Consider the following 24,492-nt stretch of genomic DNA (forward strand, 5'->3'; position numbering starts at 1 on the left):
AGTAAAAGAAATTTAAAACTTTGGTAGTTGAGTTGACTCAGCTTAAACAGTTTGATTAATTTAAAGATATATAAAAAAATATAGTTTTGATCTAATAAAATGAAAAACAAAGCAAACACGGGCAAAACTTTTAAATCATGATTAATCTTCCAATATCATAAATCGTGAAATTCCATACACATGCTTAACCAAGAATCCTGATTCCTGACTAATTTAATGTTGAATGATAAAATAAAAATATTAATTTTAAAAATTTATCAAAGTAAAAAAATAAAAATTAAAGTAGAAATCACAAAAAATATAAATAATCTATATATATATATATATATGATCAGATAAACAAGAAAATTTTGAAAAAAAAATAAAGGAGGATAAAATAAAAATAATTTCTAATTTAAAATTATTTTTTCAAATAAAAAAATTAAAATTAAAAAAATATAGACAAAATTTGAAGAAAAAAAGAAGAAGATGCAACTGTCATTTATTTAGGGGGCAGCACACAAGTTGGGGTGGAGAAGAGAGCAATAAAAGAGGAAAATCAAACCGATATCCAACCAGATAAAATCAGTATACATATGCCGTCTTGAAAGCATAGTTTTAAAATCTGGTTTGATTTGGTGGATCGATCTAGGATTCAGCTACTCTGAAGTTGAAATCGGGTGAGGTTGATGAAAAAACCAGTCAGAAATTTAGCTCGATAAAACTCAATTGACCTGGTGGGTCAACCCGATTGAGATGCTGAGTTTATATATGTATAAGTAATCCCATCCACAATACAAAAAGATCAGAGGAATTTAAGTTCAAGGCAAGCTTTTTACTTGTTTGGCTCTCTTCATTTCAGATCTGCAAATCAAGGTAAGATTACGTTGCTGTTATATCTTTAATTTTTTGTTCTTCATCTGGGAAAGGTATTACTAACTCGCTGAGAGTCATGGCTCTATCTCTCACCTCCTCTTCCGTTGCTGTCAAATAGAAGATTAAGATTCTGGTTTGAGAATGAAATGATATGGAACAAGTGAGGAAATTGTGGGGTTTTCTTTACTGTTGCAAAACCAGGAATTAAGACCGTGCAATTTTACTTTTTACAGGAAAGAAACAGAAACCAAGGAGCAACAAAAGCCAAGTTTGTACGAGGGAGGGCCGAAGGGGTATGGGTTGTGTCTACAACTTGCATGCCTTTATTGGTCTGTAGCAGCATCAAATGCCAGCCTTCTGGTTTTCCATGGGTCAAGCCAGTTGTTCTCAATCGCTCTTTCCAATTTCCATGGCTACATACTTTGCTTTGAATTGGTCTCTTCTAAAGAGGCCTTCCGAATTTATTCTCGTCATGATCTACCATAAAATTTTCAGAATTTACAAAAACATTCCAGGAGAGGGCTCGTAATGATCTTTGATGTGAGATATGCTGTGGGGGTCCTGTATAAGATTGAGGAGCTGAGGGTTGTTGGGCACAAGGGGATCTTGAATCAAAGAATTCTTGTTCGGCAAGCGAAGTAGAAAAAGTAGCATTGATTCCAAACAAAGAGTAATAAGCGTGCTCGTATTTGTTTTTATTGGCTTTAACTGCAAGGGCACGTAAGAGAAAGGCCACCCTTTTCAAGTCCTTAATTGCGAAGAAATCAATAATTAAAAAGCCAATAAGATTGATCACTTCTTTTAGCAGTATGTATTCAACATGTGTGAGTTGTGGGGTTTTGGGATTTTTTTTATTTTTATTTTTTCAGTACTTAGTTTTCTAGCATGTTTGGAAACGCGGTCTAACCTGTATTCTCAAAAAATATTTAATTTTTTTTTGTTAAAATTTAATATAATTTATATGTTTTGGATATCAAAAATAATTTTTTAAAAATAAAAAAAATTATTAAAATGTGTTTTGACACGAAAAATTATTCAAAAAACACCGGCAACTACACCGCTAAACAAACTCTACTTATACACATGCAGTTCCATCTCCTGTAAGTTTTATGTTGCATTGGTTGAAATTCTCTCTCTTTTTTTTAAAAACTTGGGTCTTGACCTATAACTTGATTATTATTATTATGTCAGGTTAATTAAAGGATCGGATTTATAAAATATGTCTAAAAATAAGAGATGCCAAAACGAACCGAATGATATGGCAAACAATGTTTCCTCTAATTGCACGTAAGCAACCCACGTGTCAAAACCACTCATTTTCTTCCTCTTCTTCTATCTGCTTTGCTCTTCCTTTTCCCGATCTTGTTGAAGGTGCTGACTAGAAAGATTTCAGTTTAGGTGCAGGAAAAAAAAAAGAGGAAATGTGGTGCAGAAAGAAACACATAAAAGAGAGGAGATGTTTTTTTTTTTTTTTTCCATCTCGCGACATCAAAGGAAAATTTTAACAAAAAAACACTGTTTAAATATAATAATATTAAAATATGTTTGGTATTACAGTAGCTGTTGTGGTTGTAGTTTAAAAAAAGTTGTTTTATAAAAAGTATTTTTAGTTATGGTTGGTTTGAAAAAATAGATGTTTGGTTAAAACTGTGGTTGAAATTAAGGTTGAAGAAAAAGTAGTTTAATGTGTTTGGTTAAGAATGTTTTTGAAATTGAAGTTATAAAATAATTTTAAAAAATATAAATTAATATTGATGGTTTTTAATTTAAATATTGTGGATTTAACTATTGCGGTAACATTATGAAATAAATCATACTTTATATATATAAAAAAATTATTGTTCTATTAAACTATCTACAATTTCATTATGTACAAAATTTATTTGACAAGAACTACAGTTTTCATAATTTTTTAGCGTGTAATAAAATTAGATAAAATATTATCATGTATAAAATTCACTCTAAACTAGTTTTTTTAAAAAAATTAACAAAAAAAAGTTCACACAATGCAAGTGAACAGTGCAAGAGAATTGCACTGTTTACTATTTTTAACATGAATAGTGCATCATTTTGCACTGTTCGTTGTACAGTGCAATTACCGTGAACAGTGCAAAAAAAACATGGAATTCTTGCTTTGCAAATACTGCGTTTCCAATGCAGAAAAAAAAGGGACTCAGTGAACAATATACTTTATTTTTTTTAACCAAACAGCTGTAACTGCGTTTTAAAAAAAACATAGTCATAGTCGCAGAGCCAAACCGGCTCTTACTCTCAATTCACGGTAAAAGTCTGATTATATATATATATTAATTTTAATTAATAAAAAAAATAATATTTTAATTTTTGATGTAAAAAATAAGTAGTATTTTTGATAGAACTTAAAAAAAAGATTTTCTTAAAAAAATAATTTGTGTCCAGGCACGTAGACTCGAGGGCTTAGCGGACCTGGGCCACCTGGGCCAGGGAGGCTTGGTCCAATTGGTTTAAATAAGAAGAAATAAAGATCGTAAGGGACGACGAGTTTTACTAACACATCGTTTACCAACTCGGAAACCGCCATTTCTTAAGAGTTTGAAATCCAAGCCTTTTCCTTTATGAATTCGGACCTCATGGCTGAGCTACTTTGATCACTATATATTTAAGTAATACCTGCTTCTATTATTCTTTATCTTTTCTATCTTGCGTTTACAAGTAAGTACTCCTCTCCCTCTCTGTGTTTTTTTTTGTTTTTTTATTTACAATTTACGTGCCATAATTAGGGTTACATTGAGGATTAGGAATTAGGTTCAGTGAATTTTGATTTTGATTTCCTCAGTTGTGTTCTGTTGCCCTAGTTTTGGATAAAGGAAAAATTATATCATGTTAGCCCTATTTTTGGATGAGTAGATATGTTGTATACATGGAAGCTTTGATTTCTTTCCAAAACAGAGCAGTATGAGTATTTGACATGCTTTAATATTTTCTCATTGCAGCACTACTGAGATTATTACATAAGCATAAAGAATTCACCCGCTGTGTCTACAATGGTGGCTGATCAGAATACAAAAGACTTGGTGGAAGAAGATGTGGGGCTTGCCTGCCCTCCTTTCGATGAGGAAGATTTCATGGCTGCTGAAGCTTCCTTTTTTGACCTGTCCGAACAAGTGTTTTTCAGTGGATTTGAGGGTGATCATAAAGGTGAGTCATACTTGTCTGTCTGTCTACGTACTTGATCCGATCATATTTGATCATGGTTTTTGTTTCAGCTAACTTGACTTGTTTGGTATTGATCAGGTGCGGGAAGAGTTCAAGGATCATCCGGAAACCTCAATGCGGTGCAGATCATGCAGAAAAAGCATGGCAAGGGCAAGGACATGAAGGTTTTAGAGCAGGTCTATAAGCACAGGGACAACGCTCCTAAAGATACAAATACTGAAACAAGAGCTGAAAATATCGATTCCGATAAGAAGACATCAACAAAAGCTGAAACTATTGAGTCCAATAAGAAGATATCAACAAAAGCTGCAATTGTTGATGACAAAGTCTCATTTGAGCTGAGGATTAATTCGGCAAAAAGGAAACTACAAGAAAGTTATGAGAATATTGGAAAAGGTTAGGGACTTCTCTCTCACTCTCTTATTTATGTTTCCTTCGATCTCTTTTGCACTGTAATTAAGATCCAAGTATGTTGTTCTAATGTTTTTGTTTTCTTGTGATCACAGAGAAAAAGAGGAGACAGATTCAAGTCCTTAGCCTATCAGAAGTGCCTAAATTTCCTCAAGTGAAATGCAGGCCTGAGAAGCATCGCAGCGGTTTTGCACGCAAGTTCAGGAGTTTTGCTGCTTGCCACTAGCCTACCACGAGTTGCAATATCAAGAGCATTACGGAGTCCAATATCACAGATGGACAGAGATTAGATTCTCGGGTGTCTTGATGGATTCATGAAAGAGGTGGTTTCTAATTCTTTTTGCTGACATAATGGAACTCAGCCCTGACAGCGCCTGCGGAGTAGGCCTATCTAAAGATTAAATTTTGTGTCTAGTTGTTTTCCCTCCTCTCTTCTCCTCCCTGCTCAGCCACAATAGGGATAGTTAGCCCTCAATTTCACTATATTGGTAGCAATTGGCAGCCAGTGACCAGTTGATGCTGCCGTGGGCTTGCCCTTTCTTGTAAAGTTGTGTAATGGGATTTGCCCTTCTTGTAAAGTTATGACCAAATTAATGAAAATCTTTCATTCTTGAAAAAAATAAAATTATTATATTAAAATGATTTAAAAATATTAATTTAAACTAAAAAAACCATATTTATTAAAAACAATGACAAACAATTCTAACGAGTTTTTTACATTATTATAAAGCCTGTTTAAGAATACGGTACAAATTATATTCTTTTAAATTTTAATTTATATTTGCTAAAAAATATATTTTTTTATGTTTTTAAATCGGTACTAATTTTAAAAATAATTTTTTTAATATATTTTAAAATTAAAATTACTTTAAATCAAAATCATTATCACAATTTCAAACAAACTCATACATCTCATTCATCCTACTTAACACATCCCTACAACAACATTAATAGCTTTTTAATAAGTGAAAATCTCTAGTTTTATTATAAAATTTATCAGCTATAAAAAATTATTTGTATCTCCAATACATGGATATCGGACAAAAGAACTTCTACCTTGAAAAAATTATTATCTATAGTAATATGTCTCAATATAAATTATAATTACAATAAATATTAATTTAAATAATCCATACAGTTTACTATTGTTTTTTCTTTCCTCTGTGAAGCAGATCCCCGGCTCCAATATGCTGCCTGCCTTTTTAACTTTTTTTGTTTTTTTTTTTTATTATTATATTTGTCCTCCAGGGTCTGTCTCTCCCGCGCAAAGAAAAGGGAAATGGGAGGGAGAATAAAAATTGAAAAAAACGAAGCTACAGTTCTGTTCACACCGCACGCGCTAGAATAGTTAATTAATTAACAGGCCTTGTAAATTTTTTTTTAAATGTAATAATAGTTATTTTTTAAAATATTTTTTATTTTAAAATATATTAAAATAATATTTTTTTATATTTTAAAAATTATTTTTAATATAAAATTTTTCTTTAAAAAATAAAAATTTTTCAAACTTTTTCAAAAATACTTTAAAAATTCAACCTTCCTCCCTTCTTTTTTTCTTTGTTTTCTAGTTTCGCTCACAGTCATAACATCTTAAATGCCAATATACATCTTAAAATGCTTAATAAACTTTTTAAATAATATAAATATAACTTTATATATATATATATATTTAATTAATTAAAAAATTATTTTAACAAGCTACTTCTATTATAATATATTTAATATTAATATTTTTTTAAAAAGTATTATTAATAAACTTTTTTCTAATTAACGAAGACTTTCTATCAAAAAATAAAAAAAACTAGTTTGTTTATTATTTTAAGTTTTTCCATTATAAATATGTTCGGAGTGAAATTTTTTTAAAAATATTTTTTATTTAAAAATATATTAGAATAATATTTTTTTATTTTAAAAAAATTATATTTTATATCATATCAGTACATCAATTTAAAAATATAAGATAAAAATTATTTTCTTAAGAAAAAACATTAAATTTTTGACAAACACCACGGCGTTACCAAACACAACCTAAAGATGCCCTCAAGTCGTCACTTTTGAATATTTTCAAACTCACGCGCAAGCTTCCCTCCCTCCCTCCAGCTTCCTTCGAATCCCTAAAAGAATCAAAACCTCAATATAAAAATATTTCTGTGGTTGAATCTCTGATTTCCTGTCTTATTATTTCTTAGATTTGTGAGGTGAAAATGGTGGAGCAATGTGTGAGCAATGGACCGAAAAGGAAAGAGGTTGCTAAAAATGGCAAAAAAGAAAAGCAAAAGACAGAAGAAACAGAGACACAGAGGAGAACGAGTGATAGAATCAAGAGCAAGCAGAGAGAAGAGAAGGAACGATTGGTGAGAAAGAGAGTGCAGATATTAGACGAGCAAGAAGAAAAAGGAAACCTTAGAAAGAGACCAAATGCTAATGTGACCGAGGAGGAGGAGGTTGTAATGGCTGAAAAGTTGCTAAATCAGGTTTTGGGGTCAACTGAAAAGCAAAAGGAGGTGACTTTAAGTGATGCTGGTGGTGTGGGTAATGTGGTGACGGAGAAAAGTGCTACTGTTAAAGTTAAGGACACTTTGAGGTTGTTTAACAAGTTTTATCTACAGTTAGTGCAGGTATTCTTCTCTTTAAAACCACTTTGGGTTGGGTGGTTTCATAATGGGCTGCTTGTTTCGCCTGATTTTTGTTGTGTGCTTAGTGTCATGGCTTGTTTCTGTGTTATTCTTTGAAGATTTTGTTTTCATGTTTTTTTTTTATATATAATTTGAGTTGAGGGAGCTCACATTCTTTTTTATGGTGCATAGGAAGAAGAGTTGAGGTGTGCAAAAGCGAAAGTTGATAAAAACGTCTCTAAAGGTTCAAAAAAATCAGTTGATAAATCCAAGGTTAGCCTCTCCTTCTGCCTTTTGCTTCAGTTATGCTAATTTTTCTGGCCTTTGTGTTGCTTTTGCTTAATTTGCTATTCTTGTTCACCATTTTTACTTTTCATTCGCGGAAGTTTGTCAAGTTGCACAAACCATTTCTTAATTTGCATCTTTCAAGTAATCACCCGAGGAATTACATTGTTATGCCATTAGAGTGCCCTGAAATGAAACATTATTGTCTTGGATCCTCTCACCATGCGATTTTCTGTCTATTTTGAGGTCCTTTGGGGATAGAGATGCTCTGGTAAGCTCTTGCTTGAATACCAAACGTTTAGTAGAATCTGGGTTTTGGGCAGTATATTTGAGAGCTTCAGTTTTTTTTTTTTGTTTATATTATAGCAGTAAGGCAGGCTGAGGATCTGGATGAGGATGGTAAGGCTCGAATGGAGCTCAATAAAAATGTAAAAATTTGTCTAATTTTTAAAATGGAGCCTTTGTGAAGAAATGGTGCTAAGAGTGAAGGAATTATTCTCCTAGAAGGAATGACAATCACAGGTCTTATGGAAGCAGGGTTGAGAGTTAGGTGTAGTTTCATACAGACTGCTCCCTGTGCTGATTATCTAGGTGTTGATGGGAACAAAGCAAGAGTTCCAGTGGAAAAAGCATCATCCTTTTTCCTTTTTGAAGGATATTTTTTTGAGAATCTTGTATTTTTGGTGCATCCGACAGCCTCCTTTATTCATACCGAGAATTTCCTGAATTTTGTTGATTATTTGTTTTTGAATTATAGTTGAAACTCACATTATTTTGATGCCATTTCCTGTGAATAGGTGGCACTGGTTGCCGTGTGTAATTTATTTTCTTTATTAATAAAAAAGGCCCTTTGGTGACTCAATTTGCACAAGGAAATCTTGTCTATTAATTAGAGGATTCTTGTGATGAGTTGAAGAATGAAACCAGAATACTTAAATTCTGTTTTCCCAAGTCCTCCATCACACACATACAAGTTTTCCTTTACTGGACACCAAAAAGTCCTAGTTGTCTGAAACTAAGTTGGAAATAGAAAACAAAATAGGAAATGGGAAATGATAAATACTTGATGCTCCTGATGGATATTGTAATTAAGCAAAGATTACTATATAGTATTAATATTTCCAAGTAAGAGGAGTTCGTAAATTGACTATGTTTACAAGCAACCTTAAAATCTAAATCAAATTAAAGTAACTTATACATTTTCTTTTGTTGGTTGCATCATCATACCACATCCATCTCTTGGAGCTATGAACTTCTTTGGAGTTGAATCGTTTCGATGATTGATTGTGCTCTAAAGCATTGAGAATGTTAAATTGGGACTCTGATACCAACATAGTTGAATCAATCTCTTTGCTGTCATTTCACGATCTGAATTGTTCTTTAACTCTGCATTTCCAAATGTTCTTTTGTAACATTTTCTAACATATATTTGCACTGTTGATTTTCAATTAATAGTAGCAAGTTGAAATGTTGTTTTGCGATTTGAACACTGCATATTTTCTCCTATGTATGCTAATCCACAATTTTGGTGCAGAAAGAAAACACAGCTGAAGATGATAAGAAAAAATCCAAGCGTCCTGATTTAAAGGCAATATCCAAGGTAAGTGAAGATTCAACGAGTCTTTGGCTCCTTTTAGAATTCTACCCATTTGTGTTACTTCTAATAGAACTACTATTTATGAACAATTCATCTCAGGTGCAATTCCACCTTTCTTGATTGCTATACTGGTCATAAATGGATGAATATTGGGCACTTCTTTGTTTTACTTGTGCATCTTTTGAATTCTTGATTTAAAATTCACTAATCAAAATCACTATATTAGCTTTTCAATCACATAAAATTTGAATCAATTTTCTTTATTTACTGTTTATCTCTTGGTCATATCCATATTCAAAAAATTATCATCTTTGCTTCTTGACGTTATAGATATGATGACGACGACGTTTCTTGTCAGTTTTTTCTTTCAAAATTCTATTCTTCGCAATGAAATTGAATGAGACTGATTGTAGAAGAACATGATGTTATGCTTTGTTTATTTGTAATTAGGAAATAATCTCCATTTTCTCTTCAAAACGAAAAATTCTGGCAGATGATGGAAGCTAATGCTATAATGTATCCTGAGAAAACAATTGGTGATCTTCCAGGTTGGTAACTTGTATCTCTATTGCTTTTGACCATTCACACTTTCATACTTTTGTTTGACTTCAATAACCTGAAAATTACTTTTAGCATCTCCTATAACATGTATGATTCTGAAATATGCACCTGCCTCATGCTGGGAAGTGATTTTTTGGGTCTAACTGTCAGGTATCAATGTTGGGCACCGGTTCTATTCCAGAGCTGAAATGGTTGCTGTAGGTTTTCATAGCCACTGGCTGAACGGAATTGATTATATGGGACAGTTCTACAAGAAAGGGGTAAGCATCTGTTTTATCTGTACTGTTGCCATTATTCCTTTTCTTTCCTATTTGCCTTGGCAGTGGGGAGATGTATGGTCATCTTTTTTTTTTTATTCCCATCTTGCTTTGTCCTATGATATACGGAATAGAATCTTTGCTTTTTGTGGGGAGAGGTTGGCGGTGCTGAGCTAGGGGGACTTTTTATTTTGTGAATTTGGTAGATTTTGCTCTGTGAGAGGGTCCTATTTGATGGAGATATTATGCTTGCTGTTGTTTGATGTATTTGGATGGATTGGAAATAATGTTCGTTAAAACTATTCCCTTACCTGGTAGATACTGTGAAATATAATAGTTTCTTGAAAATGTTCTGGAGCTTTTTCTAGGAGTTTCTGTAGCAGATATTTGATGGGATTATATTGCCCTTTTGTATTGATTTTGATGTGATATTCTTCTCATATGGAGGATTCTAGTTCTCCACATGGTAATCTTCATGCACTTATTTACCAAACTTATTGTCGTTCAGAATGTGAGATGTTGTTTAAGCATGATATTGTTATCATATCCCTCCACATTTCTCAACATTTCTTTGGACGATCTATGCTAAGCTACCAACAGTTTAAGTTTTTTTGCTTTATAGCCTAGTCATGGTGTAATATCATATTTCCTTACAACACTGTGATGTTATAAATCTTGTACATCAATAACTACTAGTAATTGGAGGATTCTTGACTGAACCAATTTGTACATTACAGGATAAGAATTGATGTGGCAACCATTTTTCCTTCAAAATTTACAGGTGTACCATAACTATATGTTCCCACTTGCTGTAGCCATTGTTATTTCGGGGATGTACGAGGATGATCTGGATAATGCTGAGGATGTTATCTATACTGGTCAAGGTGGTCATGATTTAACTGGAAATAAGCGTCAGATTCGTGACCAAAAGTTGGAGCGTGGTAATTTGGCATTGAAGGTGCAATTAACTTAATCCAAAAACCTCCTTGATGTGTATTTCTCTTCCATGATTAGTATGTGAACTTGTACCTATATTATATATTTTTCCTGTGTTAATAATGTGTAAAGTTTGTTATAGCCTTATATGGCATATTGAAATATTGGTTCTACTCTCATTAGCTTAAATTTTTAAGTTGGATGCTCAAAATTTCTATTAGGGCATTAAGTCTTGTTATGTTCTCTAATGTTCTAGGGCCATTCTTTGGGCCGGGTCCAGCTATCAAGTATGTAGGTGCTGATCATGCAAAGTAATGAGCATTATCCAGTGAAGAACTATCATGCCCATAACTGATCATAATTGACATGATAACGTTAATACAGATGGATGGAAATTCAAGAGAGGACTGGATAGTAAATGAACACTAAACTTGGAGGATAGTGTTGCTAACTTGTGATAAGCTAGTGTAAATTGAGGGAGGGATGTTGAGATGGTTTAGTCACATGTACTATAATCATACGGATGCACCAAAGTGGAAGAGCAAATAGATTTGAGTTTGAGAGGGGGGAAGAGGTAGGCAGAAAAACATTATGCATTGAAGTGGTGAAGGGGATGTAATATCACTACAATTCATCGAAATTTGGCACCTAACGGAACATAATGAAGAAATGATCTTGCAGCTGACTTCAATTAGTTTGGGATTAAAAGTTTATTTCCTTTGAATTTTACAATATTTCTCTCAATAGTTTGAACACTGATGTCTGCAGTTGCAGATCTTAATTATAAAGTCACTTTGTCTGCATCAATGGACCAATGTTGTCTTGCAAATGGGTACACTGGATAATTTGGGTTGGGTTTCAGGTGTGTATGGTTTGGATTAGCAGCTTTGTCTCCCTCTTCCCTGTTGCTACATAGGAGAGCAATAACTGGGAAGGAAAATATGGGATTTAAACCTGCCATGTCAGCATTAAAAAAAAACTCCTCTTTGCTACTTGACAAAAGTTGATCCACTATCCCCCACATATTTTTCACCATTTTGTGGCGTCTTCTTGTGATTCTCTTTGTTATTGTTGTGCTGACATGATCGCTTCTGGTTGAGGTAAAGGCATGTGCATGTTGTATCAAAGAGAAACACAGCAGAGGTTGTCTTGATTTGAATTCAAAAACACATGGGTGCATGTGCATGTTGTATGTATGCATTTATGTATGGAGACGCCCAAACACAAATGCTTTTCCATGCGACTATTAAACTGACATTTTGTTCTCTCTCTTGCTCTTTCTTCATGCATGCATGTGTATATACGTATACATAGACACCACACACAAAGGGTATCGAGATGAGACTGTTAAACTGACATTTCGCTCTCTCTCTCCCTCCATGAATGCATGTGTATACACATATGTAGACACCACACTCAAAGGGTATCGAGATGAGACTATTAAACTGACATTTCATTCTCTCTCTCCATGCATGCATGCACTTGCATTGGGGTGGTATGCTAATGTGGGGTCCTGTAGTTTGGCATTGAAATTAAAATCTCATTGCTCGATTACTGCTTGTTCTGCATTTAATTGCAGAATTGTGTGGAGCAATGTGTTCCTGTGCGAGTTGTTCGAGGCCATGAATGTGCTAGCAGCTACTGTGGCAAAGTTTACACCTATGATGGCTTGTACAAGGTACATCTTTAATTCACATGGTGTCTGTGTCCTTGTGCCATGCAACAAGCTTTGAGAAAAAAACTGAATAAAATTTATGAGATCTGTCATGGCCCTTTTCCCCTTTCTCATGCATACCTCTTGTATTTTGCTTCTCTTCCTATACATGTGTTGAAAGCAATCACTTATTCTGATATCTGCTGATGGTGTTTTTATGTGCTTTTATAGGTTGTTCAATACTGGGCTGAGAAAGGTTTATCTGGATTTACTGTGTTTAAGTATAGACTGAGGCGGCTGGAAGGACAGCCACTTCTGACCACCAACCAGGTTTTTATGTTTCCTTTCCAAATCAAAAGACAAAATATTCTGCTTTCTTGACCGACTGTTGTTCATTGGCAAAATCTCTTTCTTAGAGATACCAGTAGGGCTATTATTTTTTATATTTAAATTTGTCTGATTCGGACTACAAGTGGCTGCAGTGTAGGCTCCTGCAGCTTTTTGGTCTTGCTGCTCGATAGGCTCTACTTAATATCTTTCTTTGTTGCCTTTGTGTTTAATAAAAGCATTTTTTCTGGCAACACTCTCCCAGATGTTGATATCAAATGGTGCGCACCAATTCTAGGCTATTACCACAGGGGTTGTCTATGAATCCAAATATGTATTTTGTTTTAGTGATTGAATATTGTAAACAAATGGTGTTTGCAAAGCACATGCTATGCATCCAATGTTAATACACCTTTGACACATCCAACATTTTAGTTTAAGATGCTCCAAACACACTTGGGTCACCCACCTTATTAAGTGTTTGTTTGACATTGAGGTTAAATCTGTTTTTCGTTATAATTTGAATATTTTTTGCTTAAAATTAAATTTCTTAGTATTTTTAAATCGTTTTGATGTGCTGATATCAAAAATAAATTTTAAAAAATAAAAAAACATTATTTTAATGTATTTTCAAATAAAAAAAACTTTGAAAAACAATCTCTACCACACTCTAAACACTCTGTAAAGCCAACATGAAAATTATGTGAGGTCAGCTTCATTACCATCTGTAATACCTCAGTTCAGCATTCAAAGTGCCAGCTCATATTGCTTCTGGGGCCACCTGACCTTAAACAAATATCATGAGTTCTCTAGAGCATCAGCTAGGTAGGTTTTGGTATTTTTCTTTCATTTTCCTTTGAGAAAATTCCTACTGCATCAGTGTTCCTCTCCCATTGTGGCTGACTTTAAATTTTCATAATGAGATTGATATCTGTAACTGCCACTATTCTTTAGTTTTGGTTAGATAATTGGCTACATTGGTTCCCGTCCTTCCCATTCAGCGCTACAATTTGAGCATTCTTCCTCACTTGTCACCGGTGCATTTATAAGTTTACATGGACAATGTTGAAAGCATCTTCAAGGTTGCCCCTTAATTAATCCTCGATAGGTCTCACCTCATCTTTCAACATAAAGTACAAATTTCATTATGGTTTCTTCTTTAGTAGTGATTTTGGATTGTATAATACTCCAGTGATGCTTCTTCTCTCAACCATCATGTATTTTCTCTGCATAATATCCTGGATGTTCCCTAAATTTCAATTACTTTTTTTTATTGGATGTTGCTTATAAAAATAGAGTATCTTTTGGATACTGTTCTCCATACTCTTCATAGCCAACTCAAGGATTCTGTTCATACTCATAGGAAGTAGTGCTTCTATTTACCACTTTGTTCCCACTTATGCATTCCAGAATACATCGTTTACTCTATGTTGAACATATATTCACTCTTATGACAGGTTCAATTCAGCTATGGACGTGTTCCCCAATCTGTTGCTGAAATACGAGGGTATAAGAAGAATATTATTCTATTACATACTTGAATTTCATTGGTACTTGCATTACCATGAGGCATAATTAGTTTTTGTTGTTTAATTTGTTAAGGTTGGTGTGTGAGGATATTAGTGGAGGTCAAGAGGATGTCCCGATTCCAGCTACAAATTTGGTTGATGATCCACCTGTTGCGCCGTCAGGCAAGTTAAACTCTTACATTTGTTGGCTTAATTTGTTACTATTCTACATATAATGTGAAAGTGGAAGTTAACAGTCTTAAATCACAGTTGCAATTGCAGTCAAAGCATTGCAGACCATTGCTTTTTATTCATTAGTAACTCTAATCCAATGTTCAGTAGGATATATGTATAATATATAATATGCTGATTTAAAAGCTCAAATAAGATTTTTCTCTAAGCGCTTGTTAAGTAGACAAGTTTGAAATGTTCTAGTTCCACATGCAGCAACAAATTGGATGCACATTTGGTGTAGGTATCCTTCTCAATGTCATTGTTTAAGACTAAAATCTTTTAGGCTAACTACAAGTTACTGTCCCTAACTTTGAGGGAGTTTATAAGAATATTCTTAAAAGTTCACTGATCCATAAGGCCCTTATGCTTCGCTTTTCTAATGTTGTCCTTCCATCTCTTGATAGAACTTTTTAAGAATATCTTTCCTATCTTAAAAACTATTAAATTAAACCAGTTTTTGTTTAAGAGGCAATCGGTTGGTTGAAAGATAACGAAAAAAGGAATTTAAAGAAGATTAATCCTCCTTAAAATTCCTTTTAAGTCACGGCTTATGAAAAATGTTATTCTTTTGGCATTTTATTTTGTGTATGATTAAAAGAATCAGATCTAAAAGAATGGTAAAAATAAAGCGTTTAGAGGGAATTTCTAGGCTTTTGCCTGTCCTTTACATTAAAAATGTTTTCAAGATTGCAAGAAGTTAATAAAAAAAACCTTAGAGATGGAGATGAAGATGATTTTATTAAAAAAAAAACGTTCAAGGATGCATTACTTTAAAAGGTTGAAATTTTGAAAAACGTAGAAAGGATTAAATAAGTGAAAGACATGAAAGATAACTTAAGACATAAATAAAATGTGAATAATGGAAAGGTTAAAAAAACTAATTAATATTAACATTATGGAAGATGTATTAGGTCATCATTTTTACATTTTGTGATGACATATAACTCATGATCAAAAGCTAAAAAATTGCTTAGGCTTTTGAAATAGTTGTCAAATTAAAAAATATTTCTGGAAAATGAAAAGTTGAAAAATTGGCTAATATGAAGCATTGTTAAAATTGTGGAAGGCTAAAACATGGATATGTTTAAAAATCTAAGAAATGTCATTTTTCTTACTGTCTGTGATGCATGTGGTTCCCTATTTTGTTGAGAGGTCACTACTAATACATAATATCAGGCCTTCTATGACCTTGGTTCCTAGGAAATTACTTAATTGGACGGACCCTAAAAGGTCATTGCCCTTTTTTTAAAGACAAAAGGAGCTCTCTGCCATAGTTAATTATAAGTTTTTGCTAATTGAGGATTTGGTTTTCTTTGCTCCATTGCTCTCACATTTCCTTGTCAGATCCATTAATAGGCCTAATCCAAGAGCAGGAATTTTTTTTGCTTCTCTTCTGCTGAGCCTACATTTGAAACTGCATTCATACCTGGCCCTACTTGAACCTTAGATTTTCTAGGACAAGCCTCAATCTTTGTGAATTTTCTTTTTTTTTGTTAAAAAAAAACATAAAAGTATTGAAAAAGTAAAAAAATAATAATTAGCATATTCAAAATGCTAAAAAAACAATTAGTTGTGCTAAATTGTTACTAGAAAAATTAGTTCAAATAAATAAAAATGGATTGCGTTGGTGTTTAGTGGTCAAGCTAAGCCCAATCCCAAACTTGTTAAATGGGATGCTGTTTCTTACTTGGACAGTTGGACTGCTGTGCGGCTGTGCCTATACCCCAGGGCAGAGCCAGCTTAAAAAGCTTCAGGCTCTTGCTTACCTAGTGGTCTGCTGGGACCCATAAGAAGTTCTAGATAGCTTCAACCCATGCTGCTAGAATTAATCTTGTGATTTTGGATCCTTGAAAATCTCAGGGTATACCTACCGCAAGTCTCTTCAAATTGCAAAAAATGTGAAGCTTCCTACAAACGTGTCTGGATGCAACTGCAAAGGGACTTGTGTGGATCCAAGAACTTGTGCTTGTGCGAAACTTAATGGCTCTTATTTTCCATATGTTAATTGTCATGGTGGCAGGTGAGCATTATTTAACCATGGATTTTACAAAATTCAGTTGAATCCTATATTTTAAAGTCCTTTACAGGTTGTTTAATTGGTTATTCTTGCATAATAGTATTTTTGTTTTGTTTTTTACCTTCAGGTTAATTGAAGCCAGGGCTGTTGTTTTTGAATGTGGTCCCGGTTGTGGATGTGGACCTGGTTGTGTAAACCGAACATCTCAACGAGGCATCAAGCATCGTCTTGAGGTGTCATTTATATCTTCATTTCCTTAGAATGCCAATCCCATTTTCCATTATGTCAAGTTGATTTATCACTTTTTCTAAATTGCTACTGGTTAATGGCAACAGGTTTTCCGTACTCCTAAGAAAGGATGGGCTGTTAGATCATGGGACTTTCTACCTGCCGGGGCACCTGTTTGTGAGTACATAGGGGTACTTATGAGAACAGAAGACACAGATCATGTCTGCGAGAACAATTATATTTTTGACATTGATTGCTTGCAGACAATGAGGGGGCTAGATGGAAGAGAGGTACTATAACCAACTGAAAACCTTTTTTTTTTTTTGTTTATATATATTCCCATCCTAGTAATTTGTTGTGTCAAATTGATTGAGAATCCTTTTCATTAAATAGAAATAATTCTGATTTGCATTCTATAAAATCAGCTATTATTAACTATAATATCTCCACAATTATAAAAAGCTATTTACACTATAATTATATAAATATTGATAACTATTAGCTAATATTTATATGGAAACCATGATTTACATTCCATAAAATCAGCTATTAACTATAATATCACCATAATTATAAAAAGCTATTTACACTGTAATGATATAAATATTAATAATTATTAGCTAATATTTATATGGACACTATTGATTTTAATGAGATGGTCCACCTTAACATCCCCTTTTAAATTGGGTGATTAAAAAACATTAATTTGCCACCTAGAAATTGATGGTGTTAGCGAGTTGTTGATTTGGTAAACACATTAGTGATTTTAAGGTTGATGGAGATATATGGAAGAGAAATAACTTTAGTATCCATGACTTCTCAAATAGAATAACAACCCACTTCAATATGCTCAGTACACTCATAAAAAATAGAATTGACAGCAATTTGAATAGTACTTGTGTTGTCAGCATGAAGAGGAGTAGTAGTATAGAGATCCAATTTCTGCAACTAGCCCACAAAGCCAAACAATCTTTGAGTAAGTAGTCAACATGGCTTTATATTAAAGACTTAAGATATGGAAACTCAATCTTGTTTCTTACTTTTTCAAGATATTAATGAATCATCAAAATACATACACCAATATGTGACAGAGTGATGTGCATCCTACCCAATCAACACCGCTAAAGGTAACAAGGCAAATAAAAGAACTAACGGGGAAGAATAGACCATGACTAGAAGAACCAAGGGAATATCAAATGATGCGGTGAACTACTAACAAATGTAAGTGACATGGGGATTGTATAAATTGACTGACTTGCTGAATTGCAAAGGATGTCTCAGGCTGATTAATAGTAAGATAATTCAAGCTGCCAATTAATTGCTTAAATAGAGTAGGATTAGGAAGAAGATCCCCCTCTCAATGTCAAAACTTAACATTCACCTCCCGAGGAATATCCACTGGAGAAGAATCTTTAAGACCAGCCAAAGCAATCAAATCCTGAGTATATTTATGTTGATGCAAAAACACACCAGAAAAAGTAGAATGAACTTCTAATCCCAAGAAGAGAACTAGGGTCTTTAATGTGAAAACAATCCTGAAAATGATGTTGAAGATTGCTAATCAATAAAGAATCAGTTCTTATAATGACAGTGTCATCCATATAAATAAGGAGGATAACAAAACCAGTGGATAACTTGTAAAGAAATAGCGAGGAATCATATTTGCTTTGCACAAAAGAGAAGCAAAGCAAGGTAGATAGGAACTTGTCAAACCATGCCCAGGGAGTCTGTTTCAAACCATACAAAGACCTCTTTAACTTATACACCACTGATGTAGAGGAGAACATACCAAGTAAAGGTGCCATATTTTCCTATCAGAGCAAGTCTCCTTATAGTTCATTTTATACTCTTGCTTATTTTTATGATCAACCAACTGTGTATATCAATCCAAGGTTCTATTAGAGAAGTTTAATTGAGTACACCCATTTACACCTAATGGGCTTAACAGTTGGAGGAAAATAAATAATTTCTCATGTATGATTATCTTGAAGAGCCTAAAGTTTCTCATACATTGCTTTCTATTGACATTTATGCTCGACAACTTGTAACATGATAAAACATTAATAATGGATAGAGTAATAGAAAAACCATATCGATTAAGGGGATGAGATATTCATGTAAAACGCAAAAGAACATATTTATAAGGATGTGTAAAAGTAGCCTTAAGAGCAGTGTCAAGTAGTGGAGCAGCCTTGGGAAGGGGTAAAGTTGGTCGACGGCTTTCATATACAATATCTAGCTTGAATCGTTCAAAAGATGACAAATCCTTAAAATTAGGAAGAATTAGAGCAACAGAGTAAGGTTTAACTTGAGTAGGGAAGAAATACTGATTGTCAAAGAAAAGAACATTTTGAGAAATACATGATTTGTTACAGCTCATATCATGACAAAACCCTTATGAGAAACATTATAACCCAAAAAAGCACATTTAGCAGACTTAACAGAAAGTTTGTGCCATTTATGAGTAGGTAAATGGGCAAAACAAACACAACCAAAAGTATGCAAATTATTATAGCGAGGAAACTTATTGTATAGATGATAGTATGAGGCATCAAAATTTAATACTTGAGATGACAATCTGTTTATTAAATAAACTACAGTAGATAAAGCTTTAACCTAGAATTTAGATAGTATAAAAGACTCAATCAATAAGGTCTTAATAATATCTAAAAGATGATGATTCTTACGCCTAACGAACTCATTTTGTTATGACATATAAGGACATGAGATGTGAGACAATACTTTTCTAATGTAAAAAATTATGAAATTCATGAGACATATTCTCCACCCGAATTAGATCTCAATACCTTAATACAAGTAGAAAATTGAGTCTTGATTTAGGCAAAAAATATCTTGAAAACAAGAAAGCCTTAGACTTTGAACGAAGAAAATATGTCCAGATAAACCAATTGTAATCATCAATAAATTTAAAAAATTACTTGTAATGAGCATAAGAAATAATTGGGGTAATATCCCAAATATCACTATGAATAATATCAAAGCTATTTGTAGCACGACTGCTAAGGGAAATGAATGGAAGGGTTTGACTCTTGCTCAATTTGCATGTGGAACAATAAAAGAGAACATTATGGGAAGAAAATTGATTTTTATTTCCTAATAAACCAGAGTTTAACAAAGGAGACAAAACAATAGAATTTGGATGGCCTAAACACTTATGCCATATTTACCCTTATTTTGAAAAGTAGTATAAGAAAAAGATAGAAAATGAGAAATTGAAAATTGCAGCGGAAATAGTCTTTCAACTTTAGGTCATTTCATAATCATTGTCTCTGACAATTAATTCTGCACAAGACAATCATTACGAGAAAAATACACATCATAGTTATTCTCCATCAATTGACCAACCAAAATAAGAATAGTAGACAACTTTGGTAATACAAACACATTATTGAGAGTTGGATTGATACCCCACACCTTAGTAATAGGTATATGACCTCCATTAGCAATCTAAATTTGTGATGAACCATAATACTTATGCATATTTTGAAGCATACTAGATGAGTTGATTATATGATTTGAAGCAACATACTCCAAAATCAACAAGACAAAATTGCGAATTCCAAAATTAACAAGGCAAAATTGAGAATTAGTATTATTACCTTGTAGCTCTAAGGTTGAAACAATCATTTGTTACATCATTTCAAGAGCAAGCTAGATTCAGCTGTTGTATATGAGTTTTCAGGCATCACAGCTTGAAAAGCATTGATTTTATGGTTTCGAGGATGAATGGGGTATTCCTTGATAATATGCCCTTGATGTTTGCAATAATTGCATAACTTTTTTCTATAATTGTTAGCAATGTGTCAATATTCTTTTCAGCTATAGCAATGTATATTGCTCTTATTCATACTCATTCCTTTTCCTTGAGCCGCAATAGTAATTGTAACATAATTTTCTTGCTTGAAAATGCCTTGTGTAAGAAGACGTTGCTCTTCACAAAGTAATTTCCTAAAACAAACATCTAAAAAGGGCAAAAGATCTCAATTCATCAAGTTTGAGTGAATAATCTCAAATTTAGATTGCAGTTTCATTAAAAATTGATTGTGCTTATTTTGATCACAAATATATTGAACAATAGAGAGAGATTCAACGGGCACTTTGGCATAAACAATATCAATATATTTTGCCTATAAATTTTAAAAGCCAAAGTAGTAACCCTAGATGGAAAGGTTGACTTAGGAATAATTAGAAATGTCATTTTTTAATTGAAAACTTCTAATAATGTTTTCTTGATGGCAAACCCTTTTTTTAGGTACTCTCACATAGTTTATGCTATCTTATATGACTTTAGATTAAGAACAATAAGAGGGTCAACAAACTCTAAAATTTAGGATATTGCCTGAGCATTTTTGGCCTTCCATTTAAGCAACTTTGTAGAATTATTAGGAGTTGGATCACTCCCATTTACATGACTCCACAATTCTTTCCTCGTGACAAATACTTGAAACTGAAATTAACAAACTGAATAATTTTTTTTAGTGAATCAAACACTAAGCAACTCATAATTGTTTGATGTCATCTTCTCAACAAACACAACAAAACCAGAAAAGACAACCAAGAATCAAAGAAAATCCAAAGCCTCAGAGCCCTAGGTATCTAAGACTAATTACTCAATCAAGAAAACCACAACAAAATTAGAAGGTATCTAAGACTAATTACTCAATCAAGAAAACCACAACAAAATTAGAAAAGACAATCATTAATAAAAAAAAATTCCAAGAACCAGAGTCCTAGATATTTAGGAATGATTACCTAGTAAAGAAAACCAACGAAAAACTAAAACAAGATAGTGGAATGCAAATTTAAAAGTAAAGATCTGATACCATGTCAAATTGGCTGAATGACCCTTCTCCATAAGAGTTCCTTTCATTTAATATAAATAATTCTGATTTACATTCAACAAAATCAGCTACTATAATATCACTCTAATTATAAAAAGCTATTTACACTTTAATTACATAAATATTGACAATTATTTGCTAATATTTATATGGAAACTATTGATTCTAATGAGATGGTCTACAATAACATGGTGCGGCACTGTGAGAGTGACACCCTAGTTTATACAGTCAACATTTGATGTCTGGTAAATGGGAGTTTGGCTGAAGTTCTGTTTAGTAGCTGAGTACCTCAGCCAAATTGACAATGTTATCTATAAGATTGTTTCTCTTCTCTATTGGACTGTTTCAAAATATTTGGTGACTGATCCACCTTTTACTGTCTTTGGAGCTAATGTTGATTACATTCAAGTATAATTACTAATGGCATGGAAATTAATCATTATTCAAGTTTGAGGGTTTGTTTAGCACATATTAGTTTCTAATAACATAGGATCTGTTTCTCCTCTTGCATATCATTGGAATTTCTGTGGAATAAAGTTTATTCATCATTTCTGACACTTTATCTTTAGTGTTTGCAGTAATCCAATCATGCTTTTTTTTTTGTGATTGTTTATATTTCCCTACAAAATGTGTAATGCTGATGCTTTCTTTTCTTTTCTTTTTTTCTTTTTGAACAGAGGCGACTAGGAGATGTATCAGTACCAGCAATTAACAACTTTGATGGAGATGATCAGAAGTCTGAAAGTGTTCCAGAGTTTTGTATTGATGCAGGTTCCACTGGAAATATTGCCAGGTTCATCAATCATAGTTGTGAGCCCAATCTCTTCGTGCAATGTGTCCTAAGCTCACATCATGATGTCAAACTCGCTCGGGTGATGCTATTTGCAGCAGACAACATACCTCCTATGCAGGTTATTCACTATTTCTCTTGCTCTGTTTTTTATGTTTTTCCCTCAAGCTGAGGATAGTTAGGTACTGTATCTTTATGGATTAGGCCACCTGGAAGGGGAGGAAAACTGTTATTCTCATTCCCAAAATAGCTTGGCTGGAAAACAAAAAACTGGAATTGCAATCATTTTGGGAATGCAAATTTCACAGGACAATTTTAAAACCAGGGTAGAGTATGGTTGTGACTGGAATCGGGACACAAAGCATGCTACTTTAAGTCCATCGTGTGACATTGGACAAAACAATGGAGCTTCTATCCTCTCTTTTTTTTTAGCATTTTAGCATGGTTGGGATTGTGGTAGGTTCTTGCGGAAAACTTTTTATCGGTTGTTTGTATACCTTTTCAAAACAATGCATTTCAAAACCCAAGAATAAATGAAGTATGGTTTTGAAAAATCAAGGGATAATTACTAAAACCCACTTGTAAAAAAAATTCTTTTCCATAAAACCCATCAAATATTTTTGTATACCCCAGATTAAAATCTGTATACCAAAAAAACCACATCTTATTTCCACTAAACGCCTTTAACCCATTTGAGTTTTTTGGTATGCAAAATTTTGTTTTTGGATTTTAGAATAAATACAAAAATGTGTAATGGATTTTATATAGAAAATATTGTACAAGATTATATATCTATAATTTTATGTTTACAATATATATTATATATACAATTACATATTGTATTTTATAACACGGGCTATATAAATAATTTTTTCTCTCCTTAAACCAGACAACTGCAACTGGAAAAATAAAGGTGTTTTCTTAAATAATTGTTGAAATAATGGTTGCAATTTGAAGGAAAACAATTATTGTTTATTAAATTATATAATTGTACCTCTACATATAAATATTATATCTATAAATGTGATTTACAAATACAGAATATAAAACTTTGTGAATTATTTCTATACAAATCGTTGAAATCTTGATGAATCTGTAAAACTCCAAAATAAAATTTTCTATAAAAAAAATCAAATGGACTAATGGTGTTAAGTGACAATTAGATTATGGGTTTTTTTATATGAAAAACTTGTTTTAGGGTTTGATAGAGAGAAATATTTCGATGAGATTTTCTGGGTACAATTTTTCTTACAAGGGGATTTTAGTAATTATCTAAAAAAGACCTCGAACCTTTGTGGCATAATGTGTTGGATGGATGCCTAGCTTTGAAAGGATTCATGGTGTTTTACCCTCATAGATGGAACTACTTGACTGGCTATGTTGTTTTGGTCCTCTTGGTTGTATCCGTATGAAGTCATTTGGATTTTCTTTTTAATAAAAAGATTGACTCTAAAAGACATCTTCTGGTCAGTTTTTTCCCTGATGTTGTGGGTGACCTTCATCTTTAAAGGTTTAATGAGTTTGTTGTTTATTGCGTTTACGTAATTATATGAATCTTTTGCATCTCTTTACTATTTTAACTTGCTTTTCCTTTTTGCTTGCTTATAGGAGCTTACTTATGACTATGGCTATGCCCTGGATAGCGTCTCTGGCCCTGATGGAAAAATAATTCAGATGCCATGCTACTGTGGTGCAGCCGATTGTAGGAAGCGCTTGTTGTAGTTGGAGCTGGTCAAACTGATTTTGTGCATCCAAACTGACCGTCCTGCTCTTTTGACATACACGCCGGGTGATTTTGCCTTGCTATAAGGAAGTGTATATGTGACAATCGGTCAACACAGGTTATGTCATCCTGCTGCCTTTTGAAAAGCATTAACTGATGCAGCTTACAAGCCCCATTACATCCTCTCTTTTGTTCCAGTGAGATTCATATTAACTTAAACTCTGAGTTGTCAAGGGTCACAGCCATGTGTTAACATTGTAGCTCGCAGTAAGGAAATTTATATCTTAGTGCTTTTATAAATGTTTTGGAGTTATATATATGAAATTTAAGATTTCACTTGCTGCTTCCACAATGCCGTAGTATAAAGGTGTCATTCCCTAGTTGTCTTGCTTAAAATTCTGTGGGGTTGTTGCCAATGCTTCAAGGAGTGGCCCATT

The 24,492-nt window shown here is 33.1% G+C and overlaps 2 protein-coding genes and 1 long non-coding RNA gene across 3 annotated transcripts; all 3 read left to right on the forward strand.

Moving 5' to 3' along the window:
* The first annotated feature begins 489 nt into the window (after nt 1-489).
* Nucleotides 490-1,659, forward strand: LOC133682238 (uncharacterized). The gene is made up of 2 exons (XR_009836642.1): nt 490-855; nt 1,089-1,659. It is a non-coding gene; the product is annotated as an uncharacterized LOC133682238 (long non-coding RNA).
* A 2,219-nt stretch (nt 1,660-3,878) lies between these two features.
* LOC133682965 (uncharacterized) lies at nt 3,879-5,086 on the forward strand. The gene is made up of 3 exons (XM_062106493.1): nt 3,879-4,032; nt 4,129-4,446; nt 4,557-5,086. Exons 1-3 carry the CDS (start codon nt 3,879-3,881, stop codon nt 4,685-4,687), a joined length of 603 nt encoding a protein of 200 aa, XP_061962477.1. The 3' UTR covers nt 4,688-5,086.
* A 1,414-nt stretch (nt 5,087-6,500) lies between these two features.
* On the forward strand, nt 6,501-24,407 carry LOC133681956 (histone-lysine N-methyltransferase, H3 lysine-9 specific SUVH4-like). The gene is made up of 15 exons (XM_062105169.1): nt 6,501-7,079; nt 7,269-7,349; nt 8,896-8,961; nt 9,452-9,506; nt 9,670-9,779; nt 10,558-10,734; nt 12,292-12,390; nt 12,598-12,696; nt 14,151-14,200; nt 14,296-14,384; nt 16,296-16,455; nt 16,580-16,685; nt 16,788-16,970; nt 22,220-22,453; nt 23,941-24,407. Exons 1-15 carry the CDS (start codon nt 6,666-6,668, stop codon nt 24,052-24,054), a joined length of 2,037 nt encoding a protein of 678 aa, XP_061961153.1. The 5' UTR covers nt 6,501-6,665; the 3' UTR covers nt 24,055-24,407.
* The last annotated feature ends 85 nt before the right edge of the window (nt 24,408-24,492 follow it).

This window comes from Populus nigra, chromosome 2 (genome assembly GCF_951802175.1).
Source record: "Populus nigra chromosome 2, ddPopNigr1.1, whole genome shotgun sequence".
In the NCBI taxonomy this organism is placed as follows: domain Eukaryota; kingdom Viridiplantae; phylum Streptophyta; class Magnoliopsida; order Malpighiales; family Salicaceae; genus Populus; species Populus nigra.

Excerpts from the sequence above, each read along its gene's own strand:
- LOC133682965 (XM_062106493.1), top strand. The coding sequence starts at position 3,879 with ATGGTGGCTGATCAGAATACAAAAGACTTGGTGGAAGAAGATGTGGGG. Across the intron at positions 4,033-4,128 it reads ATTTGAGGGTGATCATAAAG|GTGCGGGAAGAGTTCAAGGA; the intron begins GTGAGTCATACT and ends GGTATTGATCAG. Across the intron at positions 4,447-4,556 it reads TTATGAGAATATTGGAAAAG|AGAAAAAGAGGAGACAGATT; the intron begins GTTAGGGACTTC and ends TTGTGATCACAG.
- LOC133681956 (XM_062105169.1), top strand. The coding sequence starts at position 6,666 with ATGGTGGAGCAATGTGTGAGCAATGGACCGAAAAGGAAAGAGGTTGCT. Across the intron at positions 7,350-8,895 it reads AATCAGTTGATAAATCCAAG|AAAGAAAACACAGCTGAAGA; the intron begins GTTAGCCTCTCC and ends ATTTTGGTGCAG. Across the intron at positions 10,735-12,291 it reads GTGGTAATTTGGCATTGAAG|AATTGTGTGGAGCAATGTGT; the intron begins GTGCAATTAACT and ends ATTTAATTGCAG.